This window comes from Gymnodraco acuticeps, unplaced genomic scaffold (assembly GCF_902827175.1).
Source record: "Gymnodraco acuticeps unplaced genomic scaffold, fGymAcu1.1, whole genome shotgun sequence".
NCBI classification, from domain to species: domain Eukaryota; kingdom Metazoa; phylum Chordata; class Actinopteri; order Perciformes; family Bathydraconidae; genus Gymnodraco; species Gymnodraco acuticeps.
In genome coordinates, this window is record NW_022992351.1 from 1,028,945 (window position 1) to 1,046,642 (window position 17,698).

Below are 17,698 nucleotides of genomic sequence, written 5' to 3' on the forward strand. Positions count from 1 at the left end.
AGCATTTGCTTAAAAATCACTTAATTAGCTTATTTGTTTCCCAATTGCCTTAACAGCCTCAATTCCCCATAAAGGTAATGATGATATTAAAATGTAATAACAAACCAGATTCACGCTCTGAGTTTGGTGCATAAGGAGTCTTAATATGTCATCTGAAGTGCAATGTTCCATCACAAGACAATGTTTAAGTTTTTACAAATATTTTATTGCATGATACACAGTTATGACAAAACATGAATTCGTAACTCCCAAACAAATGTGAAGAATTACTAGTGTACAAATCTATCTCACAAGGAAAGCCTACTGTGTCAATTATCAAACAAAAGAGGGATAAGCGCAGTTTTATGTTATGCAGCGTCTATCAAAGCGGCTAAATGCAGTCTTCATTGGATTTACATAGTATACTGTTACTTTGATTATATACAGGCATTTCAGTTGTGTGTGGACTGTAGTCTATATCCGTGCAACTTTCATGTTTATGCAGGACACTTTTCAACAGATGATTCAAGTACTAGTTATACTAGGATCAAATAAAGTGTCCGTCCAGTCCTTTGCTTTGCTTCCGTGGAATGTGCATGTACAACATTGAGTTAAGTCTGACCAACACTGTATTTTATGAGGTGATCAAAGAGTTCACAGTGATGGATAGGGTGTTGGGGGATAAATACATAGATTTTACTGGCATGAGAAACAACGTATAAATGAACACTTCTTTTTATTTTCACAATACAAGTGAGACATTGCAATAAAAAAATCAGCGCTCCAAATGTCAAAGGGGGCCATATATGGCTGAAATAATCTTGATATCTAAGGCTCAACACTCTTGTGGTCAGCATGGGATATAAGTGGGAGAGCTGCGGGCTAGCCATCATGCAGTGAAGTCGCTCTCAAGTCCATGTCAATTTTTTTTTAGGTAGTTATGTTGGGTTTTAATGGTCATCAGGTGTTCTTTCCCATCATCTTTAAAAAAAACTATTATTTCTTCTTGTCCTCATCCTTTTCTTCTTCAATTACGCCACTGCGTTCCTCTTCCGGAGAGGCTGCTGTCTGTTCACTTCCAGTCACCGTGGATGTCAGGTTGCTCTCTTTCTTCCATTTCATGCGTCGGTTCTGAAACCAGATTTTGATCTGCCGCTCTGTTAAACAAAGCGCATTGGCGATTTCGATGCGTCTGCGCCGGGTCAGGTAGCGGTTGAAATGGAACTCCTTCTCCAGCTCAAGTGTTTGGTAACGAGAGTATATTTGACGTCCTCTGCGTCTGTCTGTCCCGTAGCCCACTCCTGCTGAAATACAAAGTGAATTCACTGATTTAATTGTTTATAAAGTTAAGAACATTTTAAATAAAAAAACGCATGCTTCTGTCTGTGATCTAATAATACTTTAATGCAGTTAGGAATAAGTGTTATCTCATTTTTATCATCGTAATTGTTATTCAAATCCACTAAGAAAACCAAACACATTTTAACTGATAGAGAAATCCTATCCCAAAGGGCATCTTTGCTTTATTATCTAAAATAATGAAAGCATCATAATGTATTCTCTCTGTCTCACGCTACTGATTATATCTACTATATCTCTCTTAATATGAAAGCTGTTTGTTTGCACATGTAAAGGCCCATCTACAAGTCTAGGGGATACAGTAATGTTTTATGGGGCCATAAAAAGTAACTTACTCTCTTGGTAAGACATATCGTAAAACTGGCCCATTTCCTTAATTTATTTGTCGTAGTAAAACTCACCGCTGTGTGAGTTCATTCGCTGCATCCACGGGTAGATCGGGATGTTGGTTTTCTGATCCTGCGCTCCTGCTCTTCCTTGATCCAAACTATACTCTTGAGCAATGTGGCTTTGTGAATTGAGTCCCATGTTTGTTTGCCGGCAACTAGGGAGCACGTCCTTGTCTTGAAGAAACACGTTTGATCCATATTCATATTGTGCCCTGCCAGAGCCAAAAACGACATTGTCTTGAGGAGAGTAGAAAGGTGCATATATCCGATTCTGGGTCACAGCAGCACCGTACGACGAAAAATGTCTGACTGTGTCATAGGTGGTGGAGTTCAGGGGTACGTTAGGCAAAACATCTTGACCACCGGATAAATGGCAGGAGAGCGAAGGGTTTGCGAAATAAGAATTCATACCTTGCCTGTATCCCTCTCTCCAACTCTCCCCACTTCTTTATCGGTCGCTTTTCAATCTCCTTCTCAGTAAATCTCCTTCCCGTCTGTGTCAACCAACCACACCTTTCTCCAATGTCTTCTTTTCCCCCCTCGACTTTCTTCTTCTCTAACTGGACGTGGACTAGTTTGAGGATTCTATATTATTAATTTCCAATCTCCGGTTAAGACGCACAAACCCGAGTGTTATAGCCGAGGCTTGGCTCGGTGAGAGACAATATGACAACGTCAGCTGACCGTTCTCAACCAATTGAGAGGCAGGAGTTAAGGAGAAACTGTAGCTTTTAGCTCAGAGCTTGAACATTAGTGCTAAATGCCGATAAACACAACGTAGAGTTGGATTGGCACTCTGTGAGCGAGGCTGGATGAGAAATGTTTGACTTGAAGTTTAAGAATATTTGCTATTTGAGGAGTAAGAATATGCTAAATGTGGGCAATGTCAGTCAGTAGCATATGATCACATTCAAAGCAAGGCACAACATTTGCATAAAAACACATGTGAGCACAACTCCAACGGTGTGTTAAAGGGTTTATTTCAGAAAATCAGCAATTACACACATTTACTCAAATATAAGTCAGAACCCTTCCCTGCGATTTAGAATTTTCGAGATTTCTGGAATAGATGTAGTGTGTGTGTGTGTGTGTGTGTGTGTGTGTGTGTGTGTGTGTGTGTGGGTGTGTGCGTGTGTGTGTGTGTGTGTGTGCGTGTGCGTGCGTGTGTGTGTGTGTGTGTGTGTGTGTGTGTGAACAAAAATGCTGTTTTAATTTCACAACACCATTGCAGCGATGGGCTGCATCTACATGCCCTCATCCCGCAGGACGGACAGGCTTTGTGTGGATACTGAAATTAATATTGGCATTTATTGTTTATCTTGGTCATATCGACGAGTTTCTAACACTGTTAATGTTTCCGTATGAATTATCTGGCATGTGAGCAATTGCAATGCTTTTGCAGTGAACTGGGGGAGGGTGTAGGTGGTAAGAATGCGTTTATGGTCTCTCTTCTGTGAAGGCAATAAAACAAGTGACGTTCCACAGCACACCATGCAACAACTATCTCTGCAGCAAAGCCCTGCAACACGAGCAGCAATCTCCCAGATCCAGAAATGAACGCACTGCACAGCACGTGGAGGCATAAAGTAAAGGCAAACAGCGTGTGTAGGTCCGAATTACTAGTAAAGAGCTGCGTTTCAGAAGATCATTTTTGCATTTTGAAAATCTAATCAGTTATGCGACTGTCCAGCAAACGTCAAACCAACTGTGCCCGGCGATAGCCCTCAGGTACAGTCTCTTTAACTCATAACAATAAATCATCCTTTCCTTTTTACGCATCAAAATAGGAGTAAAATGCAACGTGTTAAAATGCTTATGCATGTTCCAGTCTTTTTCCACTGTTCTGATCATACTTCGACATTCCTCAGACACACACAGGGGGAAGGGGAACCGATAATTATCTCAGTAGCAAATTATGGGTTACAAAATGACTTCAGAGGTGTTCTGCAAAAATTTAACAAGACGCCTGACATAGAGAAATTTGCTACCTCTAAATGCGTAAAATTCCACATTAATAATATAAAAGAGACCAGCTTCAACCACTCTGTTTTTGTGTTCAATATAATTAAATTACTTTGTGTACACCTAATAAAAACGCAGGTTTCCACCATCGGCATTTAAAAAAAAATAAAATAAAACAAGCGCGTTTAGACAGGATAAAACAATGCAGCTCCACATATTAATTTAAAACAATATCATTCACATTATCTTCTTTTTTCCGCAACAGGCAATAATAGATAACAATAAAAAGAATCAATACAGTTATTGAATAATGTCTGTTCAAACGCAGCAGTCTATTGGTCCACATCATTGATTTCTTCAATAGGGTGAATACTTGCAGCCTAAACGTGCAACACTGTTTGGTCTGTTGTTTGGGATCCTGAATAGCCCATAAAAGAGACAAGAACAAAGAGAAGGAAGTAGCTGGTGCAATAAAAGTTTCCCTTCACCTTATTCGTGGGCATATGTGACATCCTCGTCGCACACATTGTAGACAAATAAAGCACTAAAGTTGCTTTCCTGGCATTATTTTTTTCATCCTCCCTTTCATAATAAGTAACGAATCAGTTTAAGATGGGACGCACAATCACTCATACATGGCAGAATACAACTTCTGGGAACCCAATTTGTCTAAATACACTTTTAACCCACAGTGTTGCTAAATGTTACTAAACAACAATTTACAGAAAACTAAAAAAAAGTAAATTCGAATTTAATTGTCCACAATTCAAATGAAGCTCAGAATGTGATTCATTTGATGAATGGCAGTCAGTGTTACTTTCTTGATTTGTCATACTCACTGCGCCAGAAACAGCATGAGAACACGATGATTATTTGGTTTATTATAACACTTTCTGTTGTCGTTACTAAGCAATTGGTGTAATTTAATCAATATAAAACGAGTTTACTTTTTTAATTAATATACCTGTTAAGCTTTATCTAAACTATATATAGAACATATTTGGATTTCAAAACACAGATCTTCCCTAATTGTTATTCACAGCCCCACTGGTCCATAAAGTTTAGGTTGTAAATAAAGGCTGAACACTAAAGTCAATGTGTGGACTGGAGAGGCAGGAATGCAGCAGAGGCTGTGGCAGTGTGCAGAATTAGAAAGGTCATTCTTCCCCTCGTGTTTTAGTGTTTTATTGCGGCCCGTGAGGCAAATCACATGCACGGCTTTTGATGCAGGAAGGAAAGGAGCCGTTTGGTCCACGTTTCCACGATCTTTAAAAGGATCTTAAGAGCGGCGATGAACGAAAGTAGGAAGGACTGAGACAAAACATATAAATTATTAATAATAGCCTGGTACTAAGTACTAACCATGGATATTATTAATTGGAATTAATAATTCAATAATGAATAGTGTATCCTCTTCATTTGTAGTAGCCTAGGTGAATGCGCAAGGAAGGCTATACGCATGATGGAAATAGATCATTGGCAACAGGGCTATTATTATGAATATTATAATCATTTATATTATTATTGTTATATCTTTGAGGGATATTCGACTACTATCATGCTGGATTGGTTTTAACGTGGCTCTTAATTGGTTATTCAGCCGAAGGCCTTACTTTATCAGCCTGCTCCCCATACAACACAACAGGGCCCATCCACGTCCATGAACCTCTAACTTCTCTTTTGCATTCTTATACATCAATATCCCACAGCACAACATCACTCAGAATTAGTTATATGGGACCTGTAACATTTCTACATTATCGGCCATGATTAAAAACACAGCAAGGAAGGCAAAGCGTGGTCTGCCCCTGATGCTTTTTCCTCTCCCCCGCTTCTAACCTTACTAATAAGGAGTAATTCACATACTAACAATGTAAAGCCCTCTATAAGCACTTTACCATCGCTGGCTAGCCCAATTAATGTCCGGAAGTGTTCGACTTTATGCTCGTTAAGCACTCAGGAAGCTGTTGCCCAATGAGCGCATGTTGATCCACACATCATAAATTATGACCATTAGAAGGCAAAAAATTTGCCCTGTCGGGATTTGTAAGTGAGGTTCTAAATGTGGTGATGCGGACAGATTCATGACTTCATGGAGTTTTATGCGAAGCTATCTCTGGTTTTTAAAACGCTGCAGGGCAAAACAATAGTCTGTTTCCCCTCTTATATTTAAACTAAGATTTACCTAACAATCCAAATGTCATGTATTAAATGGACTCTCTCTCTCCCTTTCCTTGTTTCTCCTCTCTCTCTTTCTCTCTGCAGGCATATTGGGCAGCAGCGACACGATCCATTGCAACAGCAATGTTTCATAAGGAAAAGCAAACAACGTTTGTAACAGTAGGTTATAAGACTTTAAAGGCTTCCAGAACGAGGCTTGCCAATGAGTGTGTTTTACAACATTGAAACACAGAGACTGTTGAGCTTCAGCAGGGGACACAGACGCATGAAATGACTTTACGACACTAAAAATATTTGGTTTCTGCACAGACAATAATAAAACCCAGAGGGCGCTTTTCAGCAAGCTGAGCTTTGAAAAAACAAACGCTTTCAACTTCAAATGCACACAAAAATGTACTACTGCCACACACACACACACACACACACACACACACACACACACACACACACACACACACACACACACACACACACACACACACACACACACACACACACACACACACACACACACACACACACACACACACACACACACACACACACATAGCGAAAAACATCTGACATTTTTAATAACATTTATTTCAGTCAAAAATAAATCAACGAACTGCAGTGCATTTGATCACAATCTAATTTGGTGTACTACAATATGCTGTTCAATGATATCACCCTGTCCCTGTCCACTAATGTTAAATTGTGTGTCGTTATTGCTGGTGGTTTGGATGATAATGAAGATGATATTTGTGATGCTTTTATGCAATGGGGTGAATACAATCATAATGTCGTCAGTGGTTATGTCACAGCATCTAATAACACATCGCTGCATCTCGTTATATCAGAACAAAACCATAGAGCAGACCAATCTCTCATACTTCGAGGTGACAACAACAAATCAGACACAGGAACCCTCCTCGGTGGCAGCATTGTAACAGCTGGGTCAGCTGACATCCGCAGTGAAACGCCGCCGAAAACCAGCAGCCATAAACAACAAGCCTCAACATCCGCCCACTTCCACATGCCACGCTTCTGATCGCTAGGGGGCACTGCCGGGATCTGTGTTTCAGTGGGTGCATATGTGTGTCTGCGTGCATGTGCGTGCGTAAAAAAGCATGTTATATCCAGGCCCTTGGCACAGACTAAATATAACAAGTGACAACAACTATGGGAACCAGATCTAATAAGAGCAATTGACTGCAATTTGTCACTGCCTGGTCAGCAGGGCCTGTGAGTGATGACAACGTGTACTGTCATTAGACAATTCATCACCACACATTGGCACAGCATCTCTTAAATGCCTCGCTAATGTAGGCTTAAGCGGCCAGTACACACATGCAGGTGCTTCCACATCAGCCAGTAAAGCACAATGCAAATTGCCGTGGGCATCAGCAGCCTCCCAGGCTACAGGTCAGGTCACAACTACACAGAATAGACATCTCACTCACTCTTCTACATCATTCATCATTTCAACCCGGCCAACACCGAAGGATTGCCAAACACAACATGAAAACATTAAGAAAGAGTGATAGAGATATGTGTAATCTTACCCCAGATAGGCTCGCCGTAGTTTGTGGCTTCGCTGTGGTCCAACAGAGCAGCTGAGGGGTCACGATGGTGAGAGGGAAATATCAACAGAGTGCACATCTCCCGCGTACTGTCTTCACACCCTGGCGATAAGGAGCCCGTGGAGGCAGGCTGTCTGTTTGCCGAGAAAAGTCTTTTCTAGCATGGCTCCTTTTTTCCTTCCCAGTCGCGGCTTTATTGCCTCCGGGGGGGATACACGCAGCGGCTGGAGAGGCGGTGACTGTCCCGAAGATCCCTCTGTCAGGAAGTCGGAGAACGGATGAATATCACACGAATCAGCGCCAAAATGTCTGTGCAGTGATTATATATGAGAATAAAGAAAAAAATACGTTTCTACGCCCCAGCTTAGTCTGCTGCTGATACAAGGGAAGGACCAGAGAATAGACAACAGCATAAAGTTCATGTTCATAGAGCGTGGGCCACGTGGCTCGCTGCAGCCAATCGCAGAAAGGATTCAGTCGTAAACTTTTATTACTCAGCTGTAAATTTCTCCCTTTAACAACCAGGAATGTTTGCACCCATCTCTTCCCCTTTCTTTTTGTCGATTGCACAAAACTAAAAATGGCCACACGCTAGCACGATGCTGAGATTTCCCATAAATCACATATCAGACGTGCGTCAAAAAAATATGACAGTTCCCCTGGTGGACAAGCAGTATGCTATAGTGTACCTATCCAAAGGGAAATGGGAAATAAAGTGTGTGAGAAACAATCATAGGGAGGGAAGACGGGAAGAGAGAGAGAGAAGAAGAGAGAGAGAGGAGAGAGAGAGAGAGAGATAGAGAGAGAGAGAGAGAGAGAGAGAGAGAGAGAGAGATAGAGAGAGAGAGAGAGAAGAGAAGAAAAGAAAATCTACTCTCATCTCTTCTCCTCTCTTCTCTTCAACTCTCCTCTACTCTTCTCATCTCTCTCTCCTTCTCCCTCTCTTCTCTTAACTCTTCAATTAACTAAACACTTTCCTATCAGGGCCTCTGTGTACCTGACTGACTCTCAGGATGGATATGTCAGAAAGCAGATATCATGTTACCTTCTTCACATCAAACATTAACTACATGCCCGATCTACATGCGTGATTACATGAAGAGTATATGTCAATGTGAGTGGCTGCAGGGTATTATCAGTTTAAACTTGAAAAGCAAGACATGTAGAGATTGTAAACCTGCAGAGAACACACACACACACACACACACACACACACACACACACACACACACACACACACACACGCACGCACGCACGCACGCGCACACACACACACACACACACACACACACACACACACACACACACACACACACACACACACACACACACTCATAACAGCAGCTTCCAACCTTCTGAAAACAACATATATATTGTAAATCCGGTTCGGATTTACAACAGGATCAAAGACCGACACCGACAAGGACAAAATACGTACATTTGTACATTTTAGAAACAAGGACAACATAAGGTGGCCACAGGGTTTACAGACAAATGTCTTCACCTTCAACAAATATATTGCAATGAAATTTTTTTATTCGAAAAATAGAAAAGAAAGAAGATTCCAGATGAAAAAACAATAGAGGAGAAATAATTTAAGCGCAGTTGTTGTCTTATAAATCCACTATAGAGCAGGAGCTTTTAGTTTTAAAAAGAAAAATGAAATGATGACATTTAGTCTGCGTAACTCATAAAATAAATGTTCTACATCCAAATATTAAAAAATATATGAGTTACCTACTCGGATGAGCGGTGCATCTTGTCCTTGCAGGCCGTGATCTCCACACTGAGCCTCGGCACACATCAGACAAAAGATGCAGAGCCATCCAAGCCGAGCCTTTACACCGCCAATAAAGTTTACAGCAGGTACACTAAAGTTTATTGGTTATGTCAGCCCTGTGGTAAAAGTACACACACACACACACACACACACACACACACACACACACACACACGCACGCGCACGCACGCACGCACGCACACACACACACACACACACACACACACACACACACACACACACACACACACACACACACACACACACACACACACAATGGTGCAGAATAGCTGTTACTTGGGGGACACATCCGGAATTTTCTAAAGACTACACGCACCTAAATAGAGCTATAAACACCCTGGGTAAAAAGGCTGCGTTTTGACGCAACATTGTTTCATTCAGAAGACACAATTGAAGGGAAAAGCCATTTTCAGCTTGGATTTAAATCTAGAAAAAAATAATGAAATTAAAAAGCAGCTTGCTGGCAATCTGCCTTTTATTACAGAGACAAAATGCAATCGAAAAGCCTGTTGGTAACACGGGGTTTTCGTTGCGATATTGTTTGTTCGACTACACTTCAAAACTCACCCAGATTAAATGTTTTACCTTCTATATTTATCTAGATGTTCGTTTTGATTAAAAATTATTAAACTATTAAGAATCAATTGTTTATTGAAGAAAATGCATGGCTTTGTTCATATTTGTCCTGTGTCTAAACAATATGATTCCGTTTTGGTCTTACTTTTTCAATTCTCCTAATCTACCTTTAATTATAAAAAATATACAACTTTGTAAAACATGCTAAGAACCCAATAAATAAATAATTGAATAATGTTTCAATGTATTTGTATTAAGTATTTGCTTTCCCAATGTCTCAGCCTACAGTTTATTCAGCTATTCTCTAACTGAGCGGATAAAAAGCAGACAGGCAGATGCACCAGGAGTGTTAAATAATTTAGCTTCATGAAACTGAAACCACCACAAGAGACGTCCATAATCAAGAAGAAAAACTAATATTACATTAAAGTAAAACAAATATATATTTTATAAGCCTTCAAAATAAAAATAAATAGAGCTCGTCTTTCAGTTAAAAGTGGGTAAAATGATGTTGCAAACATGGAGGAAAGGTCCAATTACTATTGCAAAAGAACGATTACATTTATGTGTATAACAATAATAAAGCTAGTAGCCTATTGTATCTGGTCAATTCGTATAAGAAGACTTTAGGTGACCTACATTTCTACACCGTCTGTGCTTCAATGATATTGGGATTTTATGTTGACTCCTCATTTCCTCCGTTAATCCTAAAGCGTCATAATAAACGCAGCAGCAGCTGGGCAGGAGTGGAGGAAACACAAGGTGTTACCTGCACTTGGCCTCTTATTTCCGCTTTGATTTTAACGCTCCGATGCGTTCCGGAGGTTTGTCTGGACACCATGGATTCACACAACACATTGCATGGTATAGACAGATAAAGTCTCCCTTATGCATTGAAATTATTTAGTCTCATCATTAATATCGCGCCAGATGTTTGTTCATCTAATCTCAAACAGCCATTATTCATCCCAAGATTCATTAAGAAAAGCTTCGTGTTCTCCCTGAGGAGAGGAAGTGTGTTATTAAGAGGATGAATCAAACACGACTGGCTTTGGAGAGTATGCATGCTGTGAACCGACGGGATTCGCAAACTTTCCTTAAAAGGTAAAAGGATACGTTTGCAAACGCACGTCTGCCGTGTTATTTTTATCGAATAAGTTCTAAAGTTTAAATTAGTCAATATTTAGCTTCCTCTTCCCTCCTGTCGCCGAGAGTAAATGTTTTGAGCACGCTAAATATCAAGTGATCATCAAAGCATCAACATGGTTGCACGTTAAGCCACCTCCTCGTTGAGTTGTTGGGATTGTCTGCATCAAAAGACTTCTGGATATGAAAACTAAGGCGCATATTTGCCTCTACAGCCTTCCAAAGAGCATACTTCGAGAGAAAAGCAAAGAAGAGGCAAAAGAATGACATGTAAACTGCATATTAGATTGTACTCTTTGTAAATGTATGTGTGTGCACTATACATGACATTGCGTGGGGGGGAAAGATCATGACAGTAAACGAGGCTGTAATATCAATAAAAAACAGAAATGGTAGTGAGCCATCTTGTTTATTTGTGATTTTACATCAACAATGGTGGGGACACACAATTCTGTCTTTCACAGGAGAAACACCAGGAAACGAGCATATTGTTAACATCAATATATAACAAGACGTACATAAAGATTATATTCAGTGCAAAACAACTACGCTATGTCACCAGCACATTAAAATAAAATAAAAAATCCCTTACTTTAAAATCATTGTAATTGTATGGTTTTATCTTACACAGTTCATGTGCGTTATAGGCAGTTTTAGTTGTTGGGGAAATAGCTTGCAATCAAGTCAGAGCAATGCCACAAGTGAAGAATATAAATTCAGCAAAGGCAAGGCTCTGAGTTTAGGTAGTGCCGTAGTACAATCTCAAAATTGTTTGCTTGGCTTTGAGCTAATTGTCTTTCCCAAGACTCACAAATTGTCTTCAACAAGTGTAATATTGTATATTGGGTAAATGCTACATACATAACTTAATAATATAATGTTGATATAGAACACTTTTAAAACCATATGAAATCTCTATATTTAGAAATCTCTATTGCAATTCCCCCAGGTTTAGGTAGCATCAAAGGATTTCAAACGATTGCAATTCCCTGGTAAATCCTAGAAAAAGATGTCTGAGGAGCTAATGGCTATCTTTGTCTAGGCCATTCACATGAAAACGAGTAAAACAGTAACAGTAACAATTATAATAATAAAACTTGTGGTTTCTACACAGGCCGTTAGCCGATGCAACTGCTGCGATGATGTTTGAACACTTAATACTAAGTTATAGGCCTACATTTCGCTTACATTTTCGGAAAGGCTCTGAAATGACGTCCATGTTCTTTTAAATGTAAGCTATAATCTATTTACAACAAAGGTCGGCGTTGGTCATGTTTTGATATTAATTATCTCAATTGGCTATGCTTTTGACGCAGTTATTCAAAGCAAATTGAAAAAAATAGCGAAGCCATTTTCCATCACATGCGATTTAATTTACCCTTTTTTTGCAAGGGCGACTGTTCTATCAAATAAAGTATGCTAAAGCTTTGAACGTTTGAAGCTTCTACAGAAAAATCGAAATGCAACTCATTTTAGAATAATCGCGAGAAGGGATAATTGTGTCTATTTATGACAGCAATATTAAGAGGGATTCCTGTTGCCTCTTGACAAAATGAAAGGGTGGTCATAAAGTGGACGCTCTCTGCCTCCTTGTGACTCTTCGTCTGTTTATGGGACCTCTTTTTTTCTCTTTTTCAGCCATATAGCCATAAAAAGGATCATAAAATCACTCCTTGGTCTCTTCTTTCTCTTCCACATCTTTCTCTTCTGCCTCTTCCACTTCACCGTCCTCGTTGCCCTCTTCTTCCGCCTCAGCCTCAGCCTCGGCTTCAGCTTCAGCTTCAGTTTCAGCTTCTCCTCTCTGACCCGGAAACTTGTCTTTGTTGTTCTCTTTTTTCCACTTCATCCTCCTGTTCTGAAACCAAATCTTCACCTGCCGTTCGGTGAGGCTCAGGGCGTGAGACACCTCGATCCTTCTCTTGCGAGTCAGGTAAGGGTTGAAGAGAAACTCCTTCTCCAGTTCAAGAGTTTGGTAACGACTGTAGGTTTGCCTTCCATTCCGTCTTCCTGGGGCTTGAATAAAATAAAGCCAAAAGGTTAGCTGGGCTGACCACGGTCCCCCATAAAAAATATATTCAGATGACTTGTAATTAATTCTCCATTTGCTTCCCCTCAGCATAAATTCTAGTCGTTCAGCTTTCACATTCACTCATACAGAGCGGGGGAAGTCCTTATTCAAAGTGTGAGATTGCACTACTACTACTACTCAACAAATATAAGTCATATTGTACAAAATGTGTGTAAATATCTCAAATTAATGTTATGTTTATACCATTTACAGATCTATCTGCAGGAGCTGCGATTTTCACTTCACTAAGGGGTTTGTGTGTAAGTGATTAAGCTACTGTGTTTATGTAAAATGCTATCAATTATTAATTCATATACCTGTAAGTTTGGGTCAAAGTGTCCTTAATTGCCATCTGTTTGTTGATGCTAATACAAACAAAATCAATATATTGTATTTTAAATAAGTAGTCAAACTACATGTAGGGGCACATAAGAGTATGATTTTCCTCACAAGGGCCTATACAAGCCTGGATGAGATTTTAAGTCTCACACACAGTGACACACAGAGGGAGGACACGAGAAGAGGGGGGAAAAGTATGCGAAAAGAGGCAGATTAAGCTGCCTTGTAACAACAGATGGGAGCAGGCTGAGGATAAATATATCTGTGAGCAGATAAAAACGAAGCTTACACCTGTGTGGAGTTAATGTAGCCTGATAGCCTGAACATGTGATCCATGAATGGAGGAGGTAATATCTACAAAGCCCTCATGATTATGGCTAATGTCCGGGGCACATTGGGCCTGTGGGTCAAATTACCCCCAAACCCCTAAAACCCGGATTCTGTTTAATCGTGGCATGTTGTGTTTCAGCTAACCCTCCTGTCACTCTGCATGCTGGTGTGTGTGGCAACACCATATTTTAAACTATGACTTATTTATCCTTCCCCTAGTGCGTTTACAGTTTGTGAAATATCTTATGTCAACGATAATTGACTTCAAAGAGCCTGTGTTATGAGCTGTGATCAGCAATTCAGTGTTTAAAGGCACTTTTGAAAGCAAAAATTCAGCCCTGTATGGACATGTACTGCAGAGTAACAGCAGCCTGCATTACAGGTTGTATGTGCCCCATCATGTTCCCTGACTTATTTCGTTTTATAGTTAAGAGATACACTGACTGTATACTTAAGCATATTTAGAACACGTGCACACATACTTACAGACACACACACTGACGCTCACACACACACACGCGCCCGCGCACACACAGTAACACAGAAAGAATAGGAAATAATTGTATGATTCTGACCGTGGGGTCTCATCCAAGGAAACATAAGAGTGGGAGAGGTGTTTTGATTTAAGTGGCCTTGTCCTTCTCCGGGGTTAGAGCTGCTCGACGATTTACAGTCTGGGTATTGCGCTAGGCTTGCGTCTTGCTGGGTACCATAAAGCGTTTGCCTCGGAAGGGCTTCATATCCATAAAATTTCGTTGCGTCTCCATGGCAAGCCAAAGCGCACGGGTTCTGCTGGTATCCGGGGTTGGAGATCCCGGTGGTCCCGTGGTGGAAAAAGTCCTGCACATGATGGGACGGGTGCTGAAAGCCCGGTGCGGCTGCTCCGGGTCCGTAAACCAGCGTGTGGCTGCGGGCAACGCTTTGTGGAAACCTGCAGTCGTAGTAAGTTGGCTCCAGTGACTCGCCGCCTTTGTACTTAGAAAAAAGAGGGTTAACAAAATAGGAGCTCATGTTTAGTTAGCATCAAGCAGACGGGCTTCTCGCAGTAGAATATCTCCTTTAGGATGATGGCAGCCTTTTGTTTAGGGTCCCAACTCGCACAGCGCGCACAGGCAGACAAACCGGAACTAGGAGAAACGCTGCCCCTTTGGACAATCTACGGCAGCTCACTCTCTCTGAGCCGTTCCTCTCATGGATTTCGCTCGCAGTCGTGAGTGTTTTTTTCAGGTTTGCAGGCTCAAACCCGGCTCATGGCATGTGCTTTAGATGTGTGTTAGCTTGGGTTAAAGCTTGCTTGCTCAAAGCGGCACAGTCACAGTCGCTGCTCTTTTCTTTCTTTTTCCTTTTTTTAGCTTCCCACCGAACCACCCCCACCACAAGCGCCCCCCATCCTCCTCCACCCCCACCCCTTCATCTTCATACGACCGGTCAGACGTGGGCCCTACGTATATCCACCTTGAGAGGAGCTGCACTAATCATAAGCAACAACCCAATAGGCTTTAAATATGATCAATGATATGTTTATCACAAAAAATGCTTTGTTGTAAGATAATCAATGGAGTTATGGAGTGGTTAAAATATGAAGAGACACATGGTAGAACATTTCACAGTCTGACTTGAGCTAGTTGTCTTTGCATGGAGGTTATGAGGTGTTTAAAGCAAGGAAGGTCCCCTCTTTAAAAACGGATAAAGCTGTTATGAGTTGCTGTTTGTCATGTCAGGCCCTAATGATGTTTTACACTAATTTCCAGAAACTAGTTTATATGTTATGGGCACTAGGGGGTCAACATAGCATTTCATGTTCTTGAAACCCAAAATGTTGCATTAAGCACTACACATATAAAGCAAGATGCAATTCTAGCCATCACACAATAGTAAATAATGTATGAGAATAAAACAAACACATCCTTCTCGTGTAATCGAGTAAAGGCTATAGGGCGACACACTTGCACCATGCGCTGTAAAACACCGACACACGCAAATATAAACACGACCTGTGAATACTATGGTGCCACTTACTGACCCCGTAAAAACCGACGAGGATACGCAGTAAATCTCCCACGTGGAGGAGTTCATAAAATTGTACATCGGATGTTTAGCTACAATGAGCACCCGCACAATTCCCAGCTCAATAGTTGTATGGGCTCTCGCTCCAAATATGCCAGTGCGGTTTTTGTGGGGTTACTGACGTTTTATACACATCATCGTAAAATATGAAGGCGCACTGGGTGAATTTATAGACCTTTCACACTCTATAAATATGCAGATTGCCAATCATTGTTGCATACTTCTTGGGGACTTTGAGCTACACACGTCACAACCAACACATATTAGGATATACAAAATAAGCAGTTAGATGTTTTTTTGTGTTTAACAAACAATGCAGAAGACACTTGAATTGTTGTTATTATTTTTGGTATTATGATATTTATTATTGTACATATTCGTATTATTAAGTATTATTATGGTTAACATGTCAGTGTATTATGTAATTGTTTATTTCATTTAGCTGTTTATGCTGTTGTGACTTCTCTCAGTTTTGATTCTTTGGTATTGATGTAACTGATGCAATTTTCATTAAAGTCTTTATATATTTAAATATTTTTTTCTGGCTTTTCATTTAATATTTTATGATGTTATTATGTCAATTATGTATTTATTTTTTCCCCACTAATATTATTTTAATGAATTTCATGACCATTAAATCCTTAAATACAAAATTGAAAAACAAATAAAGACACAGGATACAAACGCATAATGCCAAATTACTAATACTACTACTAAATGCAGATATTATTGACTTTTGTCAAAACTAAAACATGTCGGAGAAAATTGTTGCTATATTAATGGGAACGAAATTCTTACAAGAAAAACTACATTTTCACATCTCCAGTAACTTATGAATTCAAGGACATTAAAGACGTTTCAAAGTCTAAAAAATGGTGCACAATGAAAATGTAGCTCACAAGACAAAGGAAAATAAATAAATGAGAAATAAGTAGAAAATAAAAATCATGTTTATGCAAAAACTCTGTATTTGGAGTACTGCTTTGTGGCCTATTACATATAATGCGGTGAGGGACCATATCTGTCATTTTGTCATCGATAGGTTACTCTTCATTTTTCAGCCAAGCCACAGAGCTGTAAAGAAGCCCTTCAACACACAGATCCTGCTCAAAACATGGACCAACAGCGTCATCTAGTGTTCAGATGTGGGCCTAAACCTGAATGAATCCACCAATCAGAAACTACTGCGATGTGGACCTAAAGGGTCTCCCCATTTATCCAAACCTTGTATATATCACGTTGTTTTCCTTAAATATGGTAGAGTTAAAGAAGCAGTTAACCCGATCTGTAACCAAGTGCCTTCAGTCTGTTTTACAGCAGTATTGAATTCGTTGTTTTGCTTTTTTTGTTTTTTTGTTCGTATCATGGCTGCTCTTCTATAAGAGAGATAGCAGTGCTCTGCAGCACTCATATTTATGCACAATAACTATCGACGTTTCCTCATCTAATTGTAGGCTAATAGACCACTCATGTGATGAAGTGCGGGGGGGGGTTGAGGCAGGCCTATCAGGCAAAAGTCCCCTGAACGGTACGCATGACTCTCCTTTGAAGGAGTCCACCACCAACGTCCATTAAAACCATAAAGTAATTTAGCCCAGACGTCTAGCCAGTTAGTCGAGTTTGCTTTGTTCGTTTGCATTTGAGACAAACAGCCGAGCTCCAACAGGGGCTGTAAAACTGGCATTTTTGTCCGAGCAGAGCGGAAATGCACTGGATTAGGCTTTGAAATTACAGCATCCTGTCCGTATTGTTTGCCACCACAAAAAGGCAATTTAGGCCTATCCCAGGAAACAAATGGGAGACTTGGGAAATTGTCTCTCACTTCGACACTCAAATGTTCAAATTTAGACCCAGATTTTGAGACCGCCATGTGGGCCTGGCGAAAGGATACAACTATAAATCTAACAATATTTTCTAGAAGGTTATTTATGAAGAAATA

At 40.3% G+C, this 17,698-nt stretch overlaps 3 protein-coding genes across 7 annotated transcripts in view; all 3 read right to left on the reverse strand.

The window, feature by feature from the left end:
* Window positions 1-17,698, reverse strand: part of hoxc10a (homeobox C10a) — a 53,780-nt gene that overhangs the window by 22,416 nt on the left and 13,666 nt on the right. For 3 of the 4 annotated variants that reach the window (XM_034208875.1, XM_034208876.1, XM_034208877.1), the window contains exon 3: window positions 7,415-7,688. The exons of the other annotated variant lie outside the window; for it this stretch is intronic. The gene's annotated coding sequence lies outside the window, so the exon portion shown is untranslated. The remainder of the gene's footprint in view (window positions 1-7,414; window positions 7,689-17,698) is intronic. 4 annotated transcript variants of the gene reach the window in all.
* hoxc6a (homeobox C6a) lies at window positions 184-2,819 on the reverse strand. Of its 2 annotated transcripts, none has more exons than XM_034208886.1 (2): window positions 1,740-2,819; window positions 184-1,280 (listed from the first exon to the last, which is right to left on the reverse strand). In XM_034208886.1, the coding sequence occupies exons 1-2, from the start codon at window positions 2,134-2,136 to the stop codon at window positions 976-978; spliced, it is 702 nt and encodes a 233-aa protein (XP_034064777.1). In that variant the 5' UTR covers window positions 2,137-2,819; the 3' UTR covers window positions 184-975. The 2 variants fall into 2 exon arrangements, with proteins under 2 accessions (XP_034064777.1, XP_034064776.1); XM_034208885.1 differs by having other exon boundaries at window positions 184-1,283; window positions 1,740-2,813.
* Window positions 11,346-15,030, reverse strand: hoxc8a (homeobox C8a). The gene is made up of 2 exons (XM_034208884.1): window positions 14,268-15,030; window positions 11,346-12,968 (listed from the first exon to the last, which is right to left on the reverse strand). The coding sequence occupies exons 1-2, from the start codon at window positions 14,701-14,703 to the stop codon at window positions 12,622-12,624; spliced, it is 783 nt and encodes a 260-aa protein (XP_034064775.1). The 5' UTR covers window positions 14,704-15,030; the 3' UTR covers window positions 11,346-12,621.

Coding starts and splice junctions, on each gene's coding strand:
- hoxc6a (XM_034208885.1), bottom strand. CDS start 2,136: ATGAATTCTTATTTCGCAAACCCTTCGCTCTCCTGCCATTTATCCGGT. Junction 1,284..1,739: donor GCGAATGAACTCACACAGCG/GTGAGTTTTACT, acceptor TTTGTATTTCAG/CAGGAGTGGGCTACGGGACA.
- hoxc8a (XM_034208884.1), bottom strand. CDS start 14,703: ATGAGCTCCTATTTTGTTAACCCTCTTTTTTCTAAGTACAAAGGCGGC. Junction 12,969..14,267: donor TCCTTGGATGAGACCCCACG/GTCAGAATCATA, acceptor ATTTTATTCAAG/CCCCAGGAAGACGGAATGGA.